At 43.2% G+C, this 20513-nt stretch overlaps 1 protein-coding gene and 1 long non-coding RNA gene across 8 annotated transcripts; both read left to right on the top strand.

Moving 5' to 3' along the window:
- Window positions 1-550: 550 nt before the first annotated feature.
- Window positions 551-15228, top strand: shisa2b (shisa family member 2b). Of its 7 annotated transcripts, none has more exons than XM_029695284.1 (4): window positions 551-1850; window positions 12028-13207; window positions 13417-13982; window positions 14500-15228. In XM_029695284.1, the coding sequence occupies exons 1-2, from the start codon at window positions 1535-1537 to the stop codon at window positions 12606-12608; spliced, it is 897 nt and encodes a 298-aa protein (XP_029551144.1). In that variant the 5' UTR covers window positions 551-1534; the 3' UTR covers window positions 12609-13207; window positions 13417-13982; window positions 14500-15228. The 7 variants fall into 7 exon arrangements, with proteins under 7 accessions (XP_029551144.1, XP_029551137.1, XP_029551130.1 ...); XM_029695277.1 differs by having other exon boundaries at window positions 13271-13982; XM_029695270.1 differs by having other exon boundaries at window positions 12028-13771; window positions 13908-13982.
- Window positions 15229-16304: 1076 nt separating this feature from the next.
- On the top strand, window positions 16305-17904 carry LOC115151322 (uncharacterized). The gene is made up of 2 exons (XR_003867275.1): window positions 16305-16680; window positions 16779-17904. It is a non-coding gene; the product is annotated as an uncharacterized LOC115151322 (long non-coding RNA).
- Window positions 17905-20513: the final 2609 nt, after the last annotated feature.

The following is a 20513-nucleotide window of genomic DNA, read 5'->3' as shown; positions in this document are numbered from 1 at the left end:
CGTTCAAAATATAAAATGACAACAATGTATAGTATTTGCATAATCAGTAATGGGGAAAACACAAGTGGTTCTCTGGATTTGTGCTAATACGTATGACCCCCAGGTGGCAATGTCATCTAACAAATTATTTTCAGCTCCCATATGACAGAACAGACAGTAGACCTACTCACCTTGAACATCGAACAACATAATCAGGACAAAGATGTAATGTAGCCTAACAGAAAAAAAGTAGGTAGTTAACCTCACATATTAGTTAGTATTCACCATAGAGATCCTATTAAATTCATATTAGTATTCTAATTCCTAATTATATGGTATTCACTCGAGAGGGTCAATTCATTTCCATGTGAGAGAATGCGCGTGCGTGCGTCCTGGCCATAGTTTGTATCACAAAGTCAATTTAATGTGATAATGTGTGACTGCCGCCCCGCCAGCAGATAGTGCGTGTGCTCCATTCATCGAGCGGGGCTTACATTGTGCGCGCAGGGGTCCCAATGCCGCACCGGGGCTACCCTCAGAAAGCGGAGGGGCTCCTCGGAACCGTACGCAGTGACACTTCTTCACACTGACAACTGGCTGAGCTGAGCCCTGAAAAGTCTAGAAAAATGTCAGTAACCAATGCGCAAGCGCATGGCTGAACAAGTAGCCCACCTCTCATTCGAGGCACTCTCGCCATAGATAGACTCGGAGTGAGAGCCTGGGAGGCAATACTGTATGAATGGGTGAAAAGTTTACATCTCTTGCACGTCTCTTTATGGCGTAGCCTATCCTCAATGAGCACCAGAGACTGTCATGCTCTATTCGATTTTAGTCTCATGGTCTAGTTTCCAACATTTTAGTCTACTGTAGAACAGTTTTGAGAAGTTCACCTCATGACACATTAGAAGAGGATAAAAACAAATTGCTGGGCTGGTGGACTGGACAGAGGGACAGGGGGAGAATCCGTGAGAATACTCGCATGGCACGTATGGATTACATGTAAGGCCAGTGTTGCTTTCGCTGCATCTCTGGGGGAAAGTCATCCGAGAAGCGTATTTTCAGGAGACCATGGACAGCCTCGCTTCCATGCCAGAGGGATTCCGCTCAGCCTGGATTGATGTTGGATTTACCCGGGGCTCCGAGAGCTCACAACCGTGAAATTGAGATTGAAAGACGCGCTATGAAATAATAGGCTATTTGTAAGATTGGTGCCAAATGTAGTCTATTTATGTTCTGGATATTTGATAATGTTTTATTTTCTCAACAAGCGTTACTAACGCTACTTGGAATCTTGTGATCAACTTCAAACAGTGGACACTTTTAAAGGAAGCGCTTTGGTGACAAATTTGTGGATCTATTGAATTAGGCTGTAGGATTACCCACGGAATTCCACTGTCAAATGATAGTTTCAAAGTCGTTAGTTTTCTTTCCATTTTGTCGCCTCGCTCTTTCATTTCATTCATTCACCGTATCACTTTGTTAACCAGGTTAGAGCCTGAGAGTAAGAGAAAAAAAGCCTCTGTCTCATAGCGCGCCCAGTGTGCACACGGACACCATGGTCGGGATGTGGGGTGGCGGAGGTCTCCCAATGTCTGTCACCGTGGTTGTGACTCTGCTCCTGGCTATTATTGACGTGAAGGCGAGTGGGGAGTACTGTCACGGTTGGCATGACACCCAGGGCACATGGAGAGAGGGCTTCCAGTGCCCGGAGAAGTTCGATGGTGAGGATGCCATCATCTGCTGCGGGAAATGCGAGCTGCGGTACTGCTGCTCCAGGAATGAAGCACGGCTGGACCAGGGGACTTGTGACAACGACAAGCAAGCCCATCAACCGGGCACCGACAGCAAAGAGAACAAGGAGACGGGCGCAGGTAAGAACTCTGTCTGGCCCAGCACGGCCAGCTTTAGGGACCACAGCACGGCCAGCACGGCCAGCTTTAGGGACCACAGCACGGCCAGCACGGCCAGCTTTAGGGACCACAGCAGCTGTGCCAAACGCTCTGCCTCAAGGCTGCAAAGCTCTCCTTGTCTGCTAAAATTATAATGTCATTTCTAAATTAGATTTTAAACTGGCTCAGTTTAAATTGTATAACTTAATAATAGGCTACGCCAGCAATATTGCATTTTCAAGGAGATGAGTGAGACGGAAAGAGAGGGCCTAATTGCCCAATTTTAATAAAAGTTTAGGAAACAGTGGCCCAGGCCTAGAACACATGATACTTAATTGAAAGTTTGAGTTATGAGTTTCTTCCCCATTTCAAACATTAAGGTATGTTCTAGTTTTTTCAACCACTATCTATCTGGGAGATTAAAAATCGCTTAGATTTAGCGTAGCGGTTCAGTTGGCAGCAACAGCTGCAGAGAAGACAGTTGACACCATAAAGCCAGCTAACTGCCCACGCACCTACAAATGGAAAATTGTGCTGCGTGGCGTTATAAATAGCTGTGTTTGTTCTAGCTGCAACACACGCGCGCCGCGGGGACTGCAGAGCCCGAGCAGCGCACTGTCCCCACGAGGATCAAGTTTAGACTTGACCGGATCTTTAGGCCATTGGCTCGCGACGGCGCTGACAGCTCTGTTCATAAAAACAAATCGCGTTATGAATCATTTCCCTGCGCTTGCGTGTTGATTCCGCTGAGGTATAGGCCTATGTGAACGGTTAATTCCCATCCCAAACACATTAGGAATGAATCCCCTGTATGGCCCTGACCTTTACCGTCTAGTTACATTCACATGATTTCAACGCACATTTTTACTTTATACAGGCCTTTTTTTTACGTTGCTTGGATAGGGTGTCCATGACCAATTGCGCATGGAACGGAAGCGCCTAATAATGTCACATTGTAAGCTCATCTATGTCTTAGCAGTGAGTTAGTACTAGCCTAACAATTGGGTGTGATTGGAAGAACAGATGTCATAATTCTTCATTGTTTTTATTGAAAGCAGATTTATTGAAAATCTTCAAGGTCCAAACAGGTATTAGTTATTGATCTCTTTGACATGTTTCCAACACATTTCCATCACCTTCTCACTATAGTTGTAACACAGAAAGCTGCTGCATATAGGAAGAAAAGAGACATTACAGTGCACATATTAAGTGCTGAGGCACATTTACTATGAGTCAAAAATCTTGCAATGGTCATTTTTCAAAGATAAATAATAGTTGGCTACATTTAGTCCAGATATTACACATTAACAGAGCATGCCTTTCTTGTAGAGTAGAATACAGTATGTTTTTTTCTTGGCATTTGTTGAAACAGTCATCCCTTATCACTCCAGAAAGAGCCAAATACATTTTCATATAGTGGACAACGGCCAAAATAACTTAAACCGGGGACGGTTTTCCTCCAAAGAGCAAAAAAATGAAGTATTTTGTCATGCAAGGCACCGCTTGTACATTTCATTCATTTTTTATGCACAGGGCAACCAATTAATCACAAAGCAAAGATACACACAGCCATGTCAATGAATAACCCAAAGGATACTGTATATGCATTAAGAACAATAAACAGAGCCTCACATTCAACATGAAGGAACATGTGTGGGATTCAGGAAAGGAGAAGACCCCAGGGATTTGAATGGGGAGAGGAGGAGCAGTCAGTTACACATAATATGCCCAAACAAGAACAGAGAGATGGGGGCTAATATTACTGCAGACAGAGTATGGCTGTCCCAGCCCCAGTCCAGCAACAGGTGTGGAATAGACTAGTGGGCTGAATGGAAACAATAGATACTCTCCAACAGATAATGTCACAGGATACTGTCATTACTACACTTCTCCCATCAGCCATCATTACTACACTTCTCCCATCAGCCATCATTACTACACTTCTCCCATCAGCCATCATTACTACACTTCTCCCATTAGCCATCATTACTAAACTTCTCCCATCAGCCATCATTACTACACTTCTCCCATCAGCCATCATTACTACACTTCTCCCATCAGCCATCATTACTAAACTTCTCCCATCAGCCATCATTACTACACTTCTCCCATCAGCCATCATTACTACACTTCTTCCATCAGCCATCATTACTACACTTCTTCCATCAGCCATCATTACTACATTTCTCCCATCAGCCATTTTACTTGTGTCTGTGTCAGACTATAGACTATTTTCACATATCATGTGATGCTGTTAGGAGGACATTAGATGACGTTCTGGAGCCTTACGCACTAACTCATATCCATAGTAACTACGTAACTCTCTTAAAGAAAAGCTCCTCTAAACCTGATCATAGTATGGTTTGGCTGTGAGGTATTGAAGCTAACAGCTGTTCAATTAAGCAATAAGGCCAGAGGGGGTGTGGTATATGGCCAATATACCACGGCTAAAGGCTGTTTTTATGCATGACGGAACGCGGAGTGCCTGGATACAGCCCTTAGCCATGGTATATTGGCCATATACCACAAAGCCGCAGGGTGCCTTATTGCTATTATAAACTTGCTACCAACATAATTAGAGGAGTAAAGATAAATGTTTTGTCATACCTATGGTATACGGTCTGATATACAATGGCTTTCAGCCAATCAGCATTCAGGGCTCGAACCACCCAGTTTATAATAGGAAATCGGTCATGGGCTCAGAATATTGATGGCATAGTGCCTCAGCTTCTACCTCTTTTGTACTGTATCTAGACTGAATCTAGTCAAGTTGACTGTTGTCCCAGAATTAGTCTTATCTAATGAGTGCCTATAGCTTCAAACTTTAGACACCTTGAAATGTCCTTTGAAAAGCTGGTGACTTTTGATGTTGCTCAGAGGGAGAGAAAGAGTGTGTGTTAAGGAGAGAGAGAGAGAATGAAAAAGGAAAATGACAGAACGAGTCACTGCCTCTCTCAGGGTTACAGTTACACCCCATAACACTTTGGAATATTCAAACTGGAAAATGAGTAACTTAACCAGAGGAACAATAAATCACATGAAATCAGTTGTCATATAACAAGTTCCCCATTGTGCTCCAAACGGGTGTGTGCCTGTGTGCATGTGTACATGTGTGCGAGGAAGCACCTCAACTCTGCCCTGGTCCTGCCACTCGGACCATTGCTGCCAACATTCCCCATGAGCGCTCACTGTTGGGTCAAAAGTTAACGAAAAACCCAAAGAACACTTACGTTTACTATTAACCACTTTCTGTATGCTGTAGCAGGCTACACTGCCATTCTCTACCTTCACTCTGTAAGAGTTAGCCTGCTGCTTCATTACCAAGACATCTTAACATGATTAATCCAGCATAAAACTTTTGATTCCTTGGAAGTTGTCGGAACGTAGGTTTTTGGTTTCACATTGGTTGTGGGAACAAAGGCATACGTAATACGTTTTTTAAACGTTCTGAGAACAGAAGTGATATTTTTTTTTAGGTTGGAGGGAGGTTCTGAGAACATTTTACTCTGGTTCCTTGGAAGTATTCCTGGGAGGTTTTATTAACGCTCTGAGGCTTGTAAGTTATTTGGAAGTTTTTGAATAACTTCCTTAAAACTTTCACGTGTCAAACTCATTCCACAGAGGGCCAATTGTCTGCAGGTTTTCGCTCCTCCCTTGTATTTGATTGATGAATTAAGGTCATTAATTGGTAAGGAACTCTCCTCACCTGGTTGTCTAGGTCTTCATTGAAAGGAGGAAACTAAAACCAGCAGACACTAAGCCCTGCATGGAATGAGTTTGACACCCCTCCCTTAGGCCTTAATCATGCAAATACATTTATTTTTTATTGTGAGACGGCATCAGTGAGATTCAAACCTATAATCTTCTGTTCTCTATCCATGGAATTAGTCAATTGTGCCACGAGGATGGATCTAGCGTTTCATGTTTTTTTTACACATAAAAAGCTGTTAATTTTAGTCTATTCAAACAGTCCCCATTTCAAAGGAAACAAGCACTCATTAAGATCAGATTTGACCAATTAGTGGGTGCGGCCAACACACCTGAAACACTTAACAAGATAGAGGACAGGGAGAGTTTTGTTGATGCTGATAATGGAATGTTTTTAAATAACAAAAAACAAAAGTTTTCATATGTTTTTTATGGAAAGTTGTCTTAACATTCTCGGAACAATTTGAGAACATAACTTTAAATAGAACCATGAGCAAACCTGTAGGAAACGTGATTCCCACAGAATAACGTTTTTTCTCACCGCTTTCTGAACTATTGAAAAATATTCCCAATGTCAAACCAGTTGGAGAACGTTCCTAGAATATTACCAAGATTGAAATGAAATGTAACCATGTTTGAACTTTTAGGAAACGGTCTGTTAAAGTAATGAAATAGCAAGAAAATATTTTTGGGGGTCAAGTTCCTTAAATGTGCTGAATGTTCCAAAGCCAAGCAACTATCCTGCACCATTCCCACACAGTTCTGGGAAGGTTGTATGCAAAATAACCATAGGACAACTACGCTCTCACCAATCTTTAAGAAACACATGGTTCTCAGAACGTTATGTGCTAGCTGGGTACTGTACTTCCTGGAACTGGTTTACACTAGACAGATGGCAGAAAAACAGCTGTGTACTTTGAGGGGTGAATTACATGCTAATCATGCGAGAATCATGCAGATGATCGGATTTAACACACAGTAGCCTGCTTTATCTCCAAAGTTACAGCTGTTATTATGGTTCAAAGTTACAGTAAGAGAGATGTAGTATGCATTAGAGCCCCACTGCAAGGTTGGCCTATATAATGTTGAAAAGATGTATGGAATTAGGCCTTTAATGTGATCTGTTGCATTACTCCAAACCAGCCATCATTAATGCCACTCTCAATATGTCTTAATGCTGCCTCTATACAGTATAAGGGACTATTCTGGCTTAAATGCCATAGCGGGATGTGGATTTATATAGGAGAAGAGGTCAGGAATACCCACATAAGTTCTGGCTGCATAACTTTGGTATGAGACAGAATCCCCCCTCTCACAGACAAACACAGATCAAACACACGCACGCATAAACTCACTCAGACAGATAGGTACAGGGTTGGCGCGGAGGGGGGTTGGGGGGTCACAGCTGGGCGCACAGGATAAGAACAGATCAAAACAAAGTTAATAACTTCTAATGAGGGACTGGGGCCCCCTGGAGACACGCCACTAGTCCACCTCTGTCTCTGCCTTTCTTCCTCTAATTTCTCTCCCTCTTTTCTCTTTTGTCTCACCGTCTCACTCCATTTCTCTTTCACTCTCATTTGGGTTTGTGGGTGAGGTGAAAACACGTGAGCGTAACAGCTCTTGCTTGAACTTTTAGACAACGTGTTTTTCTCACTGCAGTTCACTCTTGGTCTCTCAACTTTACTAATTCAAGCAAAGAGGGTATTTTCCAAAATTATGTCAAAAGTCTTGATGGTAGGATAAACCACTTCATCATGTTTCTGTTGTAGTTTGTTCAGTTTGTTTTCTCTGAGGGCGTAAGTGGTTATGGTCTGAAGAAGTTCTGTCCTCGCTCTGCTCTGCTTGTTATAGAACAGCCCTGTCTTAATGTAGACTACATGACCGAAAGTATGTGGACACCTGCTCATCGAACATCTCGTTCCAAAATCATGAGCATTAATATGGAGTTGGTCCCCCCTTTGCTGCTATATCAGCATTGGCGAAAATCTGATATCAACATTGGAGGGGACAATTACATGAAATTTTCTCAAGAGCAATTCCTGAGGGGGACACCAAAAGTAGTGCAGTAACACATAGCCTACATTGTAATATGGTAAATGTATATTGAGGAACCAAAGAAATAAGGTGTTTGCCGTACTCCTAACTACCGGTACCCAAAACTACACAACTAATCACAACAGCAATACCATTGCCTTTAACAAATCTTAGTTCAGTCACCAGTTTAAGTTGAGAGTGGGGGTATCCATGGCATTTTCCAATTATGTTCCTATTTTACAAGTCAAAAAAACTGAGAACCTTTCATAATGTTGCCAAACAAAGACTCAACAAACTTACCTGAGACTCCCTGTCTCTGCAAGTCTGTCCCTGCATATCTGTCCCCAACTCTGCTGTCTGTGTGCCATCTGTTGCCTGCTCTGCCCAATGACATCATTGTGAAACATTTCCATTAGAATTTAATTTCTTTCTTATGAACATTTTATCAACTAGTCTTTGAGATATTAGGCTACTAGGGTTCTTACTATGCGTTTTGGTGTATTGAAAAATACTCTGATGTCCGTCTTTTATTTTTCTGCCATTTTTCTACCTGGCTGGCTGGCTGGCTACACACACAGTGTGTAGGTTATTTACAGTAGGAGACGGGCTTCTATCATCTTCAATCATTCTATTTGGGCTTCGATCGAAAAGGTAGCTAGAAAATGTGAAACGGATTAAAATGACAAGAGTTGACAGCTGTATGAGTTCACCATTTACACAACATATGCTGCAACCTTTTGTAATTTTGATAGTTTGTTTCATATTGGCTGGCTTCCAACAATAGCTGAATTTGCAAAGCTAGCGAGCACCAATTCAGTTTCAGTGGTGTTTGCTATAATCTTTGCTACCCGGGTTAAATAAAGGTGAAATAAAATAAATAAATAAAAGTTCACTTGCAACAATTTAGCTTTTGCAACGAGACCATTAAATATATTTAAGACAATGGTAGAAGAGAGTGTAGTTCTGTTCAGTTTGGATTTCAGTTTATCGCTAACCTTATCACAGGGACTTTGAAGCACTAACTTACATCATCTGCATGCTGATTCCATCTTTGACGACGCCACATCAATGGAATAGGTACTAGCTAGCTTAATAGTTAATATTTGCGCGCTAGCTCTGCATATTCAGCTAGTGTGTGTGCGCGATTGACTGGATTAACCTCACGTCAGTTACGTTCATTGAGTGCCTTTCAGACAGTAGACACGACCCCTCCGTTACCTTGCCAACTAAGGAACTGGCAGTGGATCAAACCATTGTGAGTCAAAGGGTGGGGGGGTTGCAATCTTTTGAAACTTAAAAACGCGCTATTAAGTGTCTATAATCAGCACAATTGCTTTCATTGCGTATTATTAATATTATTTAAATTACATAGTTATGTTTCAGTGATATATTGGGGGGGACAAATCATATTTTTCACAGGATGGGGGGGTTGTGTCCCCGCCGTCCCCCCCGGGATTTCCGCCCCTGTATATCAGCCTCTACTTTTCTGCGAAGCCTTTCCACTAGATGTTGGAACATTGCTGCTGGGACTTGCTTCTATTTAGTCACAAGAGCATGAGTGAGGTCGGGCACTGATGTTGGGAGATTAGGCCTGGCTCGCAGTCGGCGTTCCAATTCATCCCAAAGGTGTTTGATGGGGTTGAGGTCAATCTTGACAAACCATTAATGTATGGACCTCGCTTTGTGCACAGGGGCATTGTCATGCTGAAACAAGAAAGTGCCTTCCCCAAACTGTTGCCACAAAGTTGGCAGCACAGAATCGTCTAGAATGTCATGTATGCTGTAGCGTTAAGAACTAAGGGGCCTAGCCCGAACCATGAAAAACAGCCCCAGACAATTATTCCTCCTCCACCAAACTTTACAGTTCTCACTATGCATTGGGGCAGATAGCGTTCTCCTGGAAAAATCCAGGAGACGAGACCTTACAGTGAAATGCTTACTTACAAGCCCTTAACCAACAATGCAGTTTTAAGAAAAATACAAAAAAAAAACAAGAAATAAAAGTAACAAATAATTAAAGAGGAGCAGTAAAATAAAAATAACGATGCTATATACAGGGGGTACTGGTACAGAATCAATGTGCGGGGGCACCGGTTTGTCAAGGTAATTTAGGTAATATGTACATGTAGGTAGAGTTATTAAAGTGAATATGCATAGATAATAACAGAGAGTAGCAGCAGCATAAAAGGGGAGGGGGGGCAATGCAAATAGTCTGGGTAGCCATTTGATTAGATGTTCAGGAGTCTTATGGCTTGGGGGTAGAAGCTGTTTAGAAGTCTTTTGGACCTAGACTTGGCGCTCCGGTACCGCTTGCCGTGCGGTAGCAGAGAGAACAGTCTATGACTAGGGTGGCTGGAGTCTTTGACAATTTTTAGGGCCTTCCTCTGACACCGCCTGGTATAGAGGTCCTGGATGGCAGGAAGCTTGGCCTCTGTAGTGCCTTGTGGTCGGAGGCCGAGCAGTTGTAACCCGTCAGGATGCTCTCGATGTTGCAGCTGTAAAACCTTTTGAGGATCTGAGGACCCATGCCAAATCTTTTCAGTCTCTTGAGGGGGACTAGGTTTTGTTGTGCCCTCTTCACGACTGTCTTGGTGTGCTTGCACCATGTTAGTTTGTTGGTGATGTGGACGCCAAGGAACTTGAAGCTCTCAACCTGCTCCACTACAGCCCCGTGCAGTCATGAGTGAACAGGGAGTACAGGAGGAGACTGAGCACGCATCCCTGAGGGGCCCCCGTGTTGAGGATCAGCGTGGCGTATGTGTTGTTACCTACCCTTACCACCTGGGGGCGGCCCGTCAGGAAGTCCAAGATCCAGTTGCAGAGGGAGGTGTTTAGTCCCAGGGTCCTTAGCTTAGTGATGAGCTTTGAGGGCACCATGGTGTTGAACGCTGAGCTGTCGTCAATTAATAGCATTCTCACATACACTAGGTGTTCCTTTTGTCCAGGTGGGAAAAGAGTGCAGTGTGAAGTGCAATAGAGATTGCATCATCTATGGATCTGTTGGGGCGGTATGCAAATTGGAGTGGGTCTAGGGTTTCTGGGATAATGGTGTTGATGTGAGCAATGACCAGCCTTTCAAAGCACTTCATGCCTACAGACGTGAGTCCTACGGGTCGGTAGTCATTTAGGCAGGTTACCTTAGTGTGCTTGGGCACCAGGACTATGGTGGTCTGCTTGAAACATGTTGGTATTACAGACTCAGACAGGGAGAGGTTGAAAATGTCAGTGAAGACACTTGCCAGTTGGTCAGCGCATGCTCGGAGTACACGTCCTGGCAATCCGTCTGGCCCTGCGGCCTTCCTTGTTAATGTGACACAGTCGCCCGGAACAGCTGATGCTCTCATGCGTGTTTCAGTGTTACTTGCCTCGAAGTGAGCATAGAAGTAATTTAGCTCGACTGGTAGGCTTGTGTCACTGGGCAGCTCTCGGCTGTGCTTCCCTTTGTAGTCTGTAATAGTTTGCAAGCCCTGCCACATCCGACGAGCTTCGGAGCCGGTGTAGTACGATTCGATCTTAGTTCTGTATTGAAGCTTTACCTGTTTGATGGTTCGTCGGAGGGCATAGCGGGATTCCTTATAAGCTTCCGGGTTAGAGTCCCTCTCCTTGAAAGCGGCAGCTCTACCCTTTAGCTCATGCACTTATTGATGAAGCCAGTTACTGATGTGGTGTACTCCTCAATGTCATCGGAAGAATCCCGGAACATATTCCAGTCTGTGCTTGCACTGCTACTCCAGAGTCCAATGGCGGTGAGCTTTGCACCACTCCAGCCGACACTTGGCATTGCGCATGGTGATCTTAGGTTTGTGTGCGGCTGCTTGGTCATGGAAACCCATTTCATGAAGCTCCCAGACTAATAGTTCTTGTGGTGACGTTGCTTCCAGAGGCAGTTTAAAACTTGTCAGTGAGTGTTGCAATCGAGGACAAGACAATGTTTACGCGTTACGTGCTTCATCGCTCTGCGGTCCCGTTCTGTGAGCTTGTGTGGCCTATCACTTTGCAGCTGAGCCTAGACGTTTGCTCCTAGACGTTTCTTCACAATAACAACACTTACAGTTGACCGGGACAGCTCTAGCAGGGCAGAAATTTGACGAACTGACTTGTTGGAAAGGTGGCATCCTATGACAGTGTCACGTTGAAAGTCACTGGGCTCTTCAGTAAGGCCATTCTACTGCCAATGTTAGTCTAAGGAGATTGCATGGCTGTGTGCTCGATTTTATACACCTGTCAGCAACGGGTGTGGCTGAAATAGCCGAATCCACTAATTTGTCCACATACTTTTGTATATATAGTGTATATTTGATAATGGAAGAAAGAAAAACATATTTTTTCTCTTGTTTGTTAAAAATGTGTTATCGTCAAACCACTGAAAACCTCCCTCCCACTCTCTCTCCCTTCTTCCTTCCTCTCTCCACAGTACCCATCTACGTTCCCTTCCTGATCGTGGGCTCCGTGTTCGTGGCTTTCGTCCTGGTGGGTTCTGTGGTTGCCGTTTGCTGTTGCCACTGTCTCCGCCCCAAACAGGAACTGTCGTCAGGGGGCGGGGGAGGAGGTGGGTCTGGTGGCGGCCGTCTCCTTGAGACCATTCCCATGATGGCTAGCGTGGGCACGTCTCGCGGTTCCTCTTCCCGCCAATCAAGCACGGCCACCTCGTCCAGTTCCTCTGCCCCTCCTGCCCAGGTGCCTCGCCCGGCCCCCCAGCCCATAATGCGCACCCAGGCCTCCTGCTGTCTCCCTCCAGACGCCAGTGTTTTCGTCAACATGCCGACCAACTTCTCCGTGCTCAACTGCCAGCAGGCCACCCAGATCATGCCCCACCAGGGACAGTTCATCCACCCCCAGTACATCGGCTACGCCACCCACCACATGTCCCCGCCCCAGGGGGTCTACCTGGACCCTACCCAGGGGGGCTACAGACAGCTGCAGTCCCCCTACCCCCCACCCACCAGTGTGGCCAGTGTCACCAGCGAGCAGAAGTACCCTCCAGTAACAGTTTAAGCCATTTTGGGGACTGTGTGTAACAGACCTTGTGAGGGCTATGTGCCTTATGGGGACTGTATGAGAAACCTTATGGGGACTGTGTGAGAAACCTTATGGGGACATTGGGAGCTCGCCAGCTTGGAGAGAGAATGATATGGACTCAGGCTCACACAGAGGACTCGTAAAACCGAAGCTGGGATCTGTGCCTGACCAGCCACAGTGTGTTGCGTGTGTCTGTCCTACATGTGTGTGATATGTAAAGGTTTGGCAGATTTGCCTCAGGGTAATGATTGTGAGTGAGCTGACCTCACCCCAAGATGGAGGCAGTGATATATCTGTCTGGTTGTCCTCATTCAGCAACACACAGAGGGGTGATGCTGCCCACCAGGGCCAATGACTCGCAGCAGAGTGTGTGGGTTTAACGTCTTGAAGTTTGTCAGTGTAGCGTTTGTTGTATGTGTTTGTAAATGAGTGAGTGTGTGTATGTACAGTACGAGTGAGGGTGCTGTGTCCAGTGTGGCTATGTGTGTATGTGACTATATGTACAAAATGTGCTGTGTGTGTATTACTGTCAGTATATGTGGTGGTGAGTGGGTGTATGTTAACAGATGTACTAGGTGTGTGTGTATTACTGTCAGTATATGTGGTGGTGAGTGGGTGTATGTTAACAGATGTACTAGGTGTGTGTACTGGTGTGTGTATTACTGTCAGTATATGTGGTGGTGAGTGGGTGTATGTTAACAGATGTACTAGGTGTGTGTACTGGTGTGTGTATTACTGTCAGTATATGTGGTGGTGAGTGGGTGTATGTTAACAGATGTACTAGGTGTGTGTGCTGGTGTGTGTATTACTGTCAGTATATGTGGTGGTGAGTGGGTGTATGTTAACAGATGTACTAGGTGTGTGTACTGGTGTGTGTATTACTGTCAGTATATGTGGTGGTGAGTGGGTGTATGTTAACAGATGAACTAGGTGTGTGTGCTGGTGTGTGTATTACTGTCAGTATATGTGGTGGTGAGTGGGTGTATGTTAACAGATGTACTAGGTGTGTGTGTATTACTGTCAGTATATGTGGTGGTGAGTGGGTGTATGTTAACAGATGTACTAGGTGTGTGTGCTGGTGTGTGTATTACTGTCAGTATATGTGGTGGTGAGTGGGTGTATGTTAACAGATGTACTAGGTGTGTGTGTATTACTGTCAGTATATGTGGTGGTGAGTGGGTGTATGTTAACAGATGTACTAGGTGTGTGTACTGGTGTGTGTATTACTGTCAGTATATGTGGTGGTGAGTGGGTGTATGTTAACAGATGTACTAGGTGTGTGTGCTGGTGTGTGTATTACTGTCAGTATATGTGATGGTGAGTGGGTGTATGTTAACAGATGTACTAGGTGTGTGTGTGTGTATGTGTGTGAGGACGTGTGTATATGAGTGTTTAGTATGTAATGGGAAATGCAGGCGGTGTGATGTGAAAAACAGTCCCTCTCTCCCTGTAGGCCGGTTGATGTCTAATGAAGTGAACACAGGACACAGACTGTGACGCCCCAGCCTTACCCCCCCCCCCCCCCCCCCACACACACACACACACACTCACTGCCTTGGGCGGAAACGTACACACACTTGCATATACACAAGAGAACCCCCAAAATTAAAATACACAAAACACTCACGCAAGGACTTGGAAGTAAATGTGCCTGAAAGGAGGTGTGTGTGTGTGTGTATATGTATGTGTACGTGTGTGTATATGTATGTGTACGTGTGTGTGTATATGTATGTGTACGTGTGTGTGTATATGTATGTGTGTGTATGTAACTGTGATCGGCAACCTTCTGAAGATTGCAGAAATAATAACGCAGTAAAAGCTGTCTGCCAACTCTTCCACCTCACTGAGTTTCCCTCCTGTGAAAGAGGTGTGTGTATTACTGTCAGTATATGTGGTGGTGAGTGGGTGTATGTTAACAGATGTACTAGGTGTGTGTGTATTACTGTCAGTATATGTGGTGGTGAGTGGGTGTATGTTAACAGATGTACTAGGTGTGTGTACTGGTGTGTGTATTACTGTCAGTATATGTGGTGGTGAGTGGGTGTATGTTAACAGATGTACTAGGTGTGTGTACTGGTGTGTGTATTACTGTCAGTATATGTGGTGGTGAGTGGGTGTATGTTAACAGATGTACTAGGTGTGTGTACTGGTGTGTGTATTACTGTCAGTATATGTGGTGGTGAGTGGGTGTATGTTAACAGATGTACTAGGTGTGTGTACTGGTGTGTGTATTACTGTCAGTATATGTGGTGGTGAGTGGGTGTATGTTAACAGATGTACTAGGTGTGTGTACTGGTGTGTGTATTACTGTCAGTATATGTGGTGGTGAGTGGGTGTATGTTAACAGATGTACTAGGTGTGTGTACTGGTGTGTGTATTACTGTCAGTATATGTGATGGTGAGTGGGTGTATGTTAACAGATGTACTAGGTGTGTGTACTGGTGTGTGTATTACTGTCAGTATATGTGGTGGTGAGTGGGTGTATGTTAACAGATGTACTAGGTGTGTGTGTGTATTACTGAAGGTAGACTGGAGCTGTGCTGGAAGGCTTCAGGGTATTTCCAACAGTTATTTTCACTTCAGCAGGGTAGAAAAAGAACAGCTAAAAATCGACAAGACTCACTGGGCACACCACGTCATTTCAATGTGGATTATTGGGTAATATTTGGTTGCAACGTTGATCGAGATTACCCGTTAGGCCTCTATTCACGCAAAAATACAGCCAAAGTTAGTTGAATTTCCAATGTGTTATCACTATGCTTTCAACCATCTAAAAGCACAACCACATTCTAATGGAAAGACAATGTCTGATTTTTGGTTACATATTAACTTGACATCACTGTGTTTCATCTAAAAGCCGAACCAAATGACCCTGATGGCAGTTGAGATTACATTAAAAGTACGTGGAGCCGTTCGAGATTCTGCACAGATTATTAAAGCAATTGTGAAGATCTCCACAGACCTATGATGATCGATGCATGCTATCTTAAACATGCATACTTTATCTAATTACAGAATGTATAGTTACACTAACCTAAAAATGTGGCCATGGATGTGTTACTCATTTTAAGGTTGAACTTTACATTTGTTTGTAAAATAGAGTAAATATCCTTAAGTTAAGGTTATTACAAAGTAATATTGAATTGTTTGGTTGACAATGCAACCAAATATCAATATTTTAAAGGAGATGTATCTACTGCTTGGAATGTTCCATTCTTTAACTTTTATATTTGATTGAGTAGCGACGTGAATCCAACATATAATTTGTTAACTTGTCGACAAATAAATATGTTATTTATTGTATTTCAAAAGTGATATTGAATTGTATTTGGATGTCAACACAACCAAATATCTTGCCTGATGACTCACATTGAATTCTTCCACTGCTCTATCAATCGCTACATACTTCATTGCGGAAAAGAAACAAACATTTGTGGCGTGGCGTTTGGCCGGAGCAAAGAGTCTGGGTAGTCAGGCAACCAAATATTAACATTTGAAGGAGATTTATCTTCTGCTTGGATAGTTCCATCTGTGTTACTAATTTAGTCTGGCTTTAATTACAGTTTGTCTACAAATTAAGTTTGTCTCCATCTCAACCAAAAATCTAAGTTAAAGAATAGTACTAAATCAAATCAAAGTTTAAATGCACTTTAAATACATTTTGATTTGATTTAGTCCTATTCTTTAACTTAGATTTTTGGTTGAAATGGAGACGTGAATCCAACATATGTTTGCGTTGACAACTAAACACAATTCAATATCACTAAATATAATTTCATTGTTATCAACTAGAGCTTGAAACTAGAGGTCTTTTTCGGCTCCAAAAAGTTGGACCTTGAACCCGAACGGACCCGAAAACAATCAGACCCAAACACGAATGGACACGACAACAACCAGACTTGATTGGAGCCAAGTTACAAAAAAAATGTATGTTTGCTAGCCAAGTAGCTCTTCTGGTTACAAATAGATCATTATATGTTGGATAGGCCTTATCAGTTTAAAATAAGTATGCTACAGGCTATGCAGAGCCGAGGTCGGGTCCATTCAGGTCCACTCTGTTGGCCTTCAATAAGTCAATATATTCACCTTATCAGTGTAAAATAAGTATGCTACAGGCTATGCAGAGCCGAGGTCGGGTCCATTCAGGTCCACTCGGGTCTATCAGCTGTAGTTACATAGACCTGAGACCTGATGTCAATCAAACAGGACCTGACCCGGACCCGAGGGAAAAGTTAGAATTTTGGACCCTGCCTCGCTCAGGTCCTGGATCTGGTCTCGGGTCTGGTACCGGGCCTGGACTCGGACCCGTTAGGCCTCTGTTCTAAACCCTATTCCTATTCTGCTGTCTTTTTTTGTTGCTGAATTCTGATTTGAATTGAAACAATGGCTGTTGATGACTTTGCAAATGCCTAAATAGCATCATTGAGGATAAATGAGTATGGTCACATTTCATTTGCTCTGTTAAACCTACCCTTTGGAATGACTTCGATAGCAGCATTAAATTGATCTAGTTTCTCTCAACAATCATTCTCATTATAGTACATTGGTAATAGTCAGTGACATCATAGCTAAGCTGGGCTTGGTTAAACCCTGGATGGGAGACTAAAGGGTTGCTGTACATAGATTAGTTCTCCAGCAAGAGGTGCTGCCCAGCCCATTGTTTTTTTTATTCTGAGTAGATATAACGTTGAAGATCTGACGGTGTTTTAACGGTACAAATTCAACATATTTTACACAAGGTTTGTCTATGTTGAAATTTGGTTACCATGATGACATAATTCTGTGGTTGAAATTTTACCCTCGAAACAAGTCGATGACAAAAAAATCCTATATATTTTCCACGTCACAGTCACAATACATTGACAAATTACGTTGAAACAACGTTGATTCAATCAGTTTGTGCCCAGTGGGAACACTTCTCACTATGTTGGGTAGCTGGTCTTAAAGGTGGCTTTCAGATTTTGGACTCACTTCTGCTTTGTTCCCTGTTATAGAACTGTCTCTGTATTAGGACTGTACACAACTCACGCTAAGTTCCAGTTGATGAAATTGCAGAAATGCATAGGTATCCCAAAGTGAACTAACCTGACTGTGTGTTTTGTGTATTTCAAGCACAATGTCTGTATGATCAACCGTGTGTGTGTGTGTGTGTGTGTGTGTGTGTGTGTGTGTGTGTGTGTATCCTGAGGTTGAATGTGTACCTGCACCCTGTGAAACACAGTGTCCTTTTTCATATGAATTATAATAAATCAATATTAAACAGTGTCCAACCTGTCATGGAGTCATCTGTCCATTCTGTCAGAGTTTCTACCGTTACCATCCAATACTTTTCTAGAATTAGGAAAAAGCACATAGCTGAGATTTTGGCGGCTGGCTTAAGAAAGGATATATTACTAACATCACAGTTGTTTGGGCAATATCTGTTCTTAAACCATCCATGTACAGCACCCCCTGCCCCCCCACCGTAAATTCACACAACACAAATGTTCCATGGTAAAGTTGGAGAGGTCTGTTGCCATAGTGCTGGTCTTATGTCTGACTCGGTCCCAGCAGGAGTTGTGAGATTTACACACGCTTAGAGACGAGACCCAGAAGAACAGAAACAACACTCCAAGTGTAAAAACTGACACCCAAGCGGGGGCCACACCACAAAACAGTCTTGGGGAATGAGCAGCCAACATACACACTACATACACTGAGTGTACAAAACATTAGGAACACCTTCCTAATATTGAGTTGCACCCCCCTCTTGCCCTCAAAACAGCCTTTCATTTGTGAAGGCATGGACACTACAAGGTGTCAACAGAGTTCCACAGGGATGCTGGCACATGTTGACGCCAATGCTTCCCATAGTTCCCATTTTTTTCTTTCAGCCATTGAATGAATACAACGTTGCCAGGTTGGAATATTATCGCTATTTTATTAGAAAAATAGCATAAAAATTGATTTTAAACAGCGTTTGACATGCTTCTAAGTACGGTAATGGAATATTTAGATTTTTTTGGTCACAAAATGCGCTCACGCGTCACCCTTCGGATAGTGACCTGAACGCACTAACAAAACGGAGCTATTTGATTATAACTATGGATTATTTGGAACCAAAACAACATTTGTTGTTGAAGTAGAAGTCCTGGGAGTGCATTCTGACGAAGAACAGCAAAGGTAATCCAATTTTTCTAATAGTAATTCTGAGTTTAGGTTGTCCCAAACTTGGTGGGTGTCAAAATAGCTAGCCGTGATGGCCGAGCTATGTACTCAGAATATTGCAAAATGTGCTTTCGCCGAAAAGCTATTTTAAAATCTGACACCGCGATTGCATAAAGGAGTTCTGTATCTATAATTCTTAAAATAATTGTTATGTATTTTGTGAACGTTTATTATGAGTAATTTAGTAAATTCGCCGGACGTTTTCGGTGGGTATGCTAGTTCTGAACATCACATGCTAATGTAAAAAGCAGTTTTTTTATATAAATATGAACTTGATTGAACAAAACATGCATGTATTGTATAACATAATGTCCTAGGAGTGTCATCTGATGAAGATCATCAAAGGTTAGTGCTGCATTTAGCTGTGGTTTGGGTTTATGTGACATATGCTTGCTTGGAAAATGGCTGTGTGATTATTTGTGTCTATGTACTCTCCTAACATAATCTAATGTTTTGCTTTCGCTGTAAAGCCTTTTTGAAATCGGACAACGTGGTTAGATTAACAAGAGTCTTATCTTTAAAATGGTGTAAAATAGTTGATTGTTTGAGAAAATGTAATTGTGGTATTTTAGTTGGTTTTGTATTTCGCGCCGTGCGATGCCATTGGCTGTTGGCTAGGGGTTCCACAGGCGGAACGTCTGTGCCAAACAGGTTAAGAGAGGTTTAATGCCTTAATATTTAATAGTTTTAACCCTCCAAACTCATGTTTGCTATATACAGTGCATTCAGAAACTATTCAAACCCCTTGACTTTTTCCACATTTTGTTATGTTACATTCAGAGACTTGTCCCAAAGCCATTCCTGCGTTGTCTTGGCTGTGTGCTTAGGGTTGTTGTCTTTTTGGAAGGTGAACCTTAACCCCAGTCTGAGTTCCTGAGCGCTCTGGAGCAGGTTTTCATCAAGGATGTCTCTGTACTTTGCTCTGCTCATCTTTCCTCGTTCTTGACTAGTCTCCCAGTCCCTGCCTCTGAAAATCATCCCCACAGCACAATGCTGCCACCACCATGCTTCACCATAGGGATGGTGCCAGGTTTCCTCCAGACGTGACGCTTGGCATTCAGGCCAAAGAGTTCAATATTGAGACCAAGATTGGAGCTCTGTCAGAGTGACCATTGGGTTCTTGGTCACCTCCCTGACCAAGGCTCTTCTCCCCTGATTGCTCAGTTTGGATGGGCGGCCAGCTCTAGGAAGAGTCTTGGTGGTTCCAACCTTCTTCCATTTAAGAATGATGGAGGCCACTGTGTTCTTGGGGACCTTCAATGCTGCATACATTTTTTGGTACCCTTCCCCATATCTGTGCCTCGACACAATCCTGTCTCTGAGCTCTAAGGACAATTCCTTCGACCTCATGGCTTGGTTTTAGCTCTGACATACACTGTCAACTGTGGGACCTTATATAGACAGGTGTGTGCCTTTCCAAATCATGTCCAATCAATTGAATTTACCACAGGTGGACTCCAATCAAGCTGTAGAAATATCTCAAGGATGATCAATGGAAACAGGATGCACCTGAGCTCAATTTCGAGTCTCATAGCAAAGGGTCTGAATACTTACAGTTGAAGTCGGAAGTTTACATACACATAGGTTGGAGTCATTAAAACTCATTTCTCAACCACTCCACAAATTTCTTGTTAACAAACTATAGTTTGGCAAGTCGGTTAGGACATCTACTTT

The sequence above is a fragment of the Salmo trutta genome, chromosome 2, assembly GCF_901001165.1.
Source record: "Salmo trutta chromosome 2, fSalTru1.1, whole genome shotgun sequence".
NCBI classification, from domain to species: Eukaryota; Metazoa; Chordata; class Actinopteri; order Salmoniformes; family Salmonidae; genus Salmo; species Salmo trutta.
The sequence above is the reverse complement of the archived record's forward strand: the minus strand, read 5'-3'. Positions and strand labels throughout refer to the sequence as shown.

Coding starts and splice junctions, on each gene's coding strand:
- shisa2b (XM_029695284.1), top strand. CDS start 1,535: ATGGTCGGGATGTGGGGTGGCGGAGGTCTCCCAATGTCTGTCACCGTG. Junction 1,851..12,027: donor GAACAAGGAGACGGGCGCAG/GTAAGAACTCTG, acceptor CTCTCTCCACAG/TACCCATCTACGTTCCCTTC.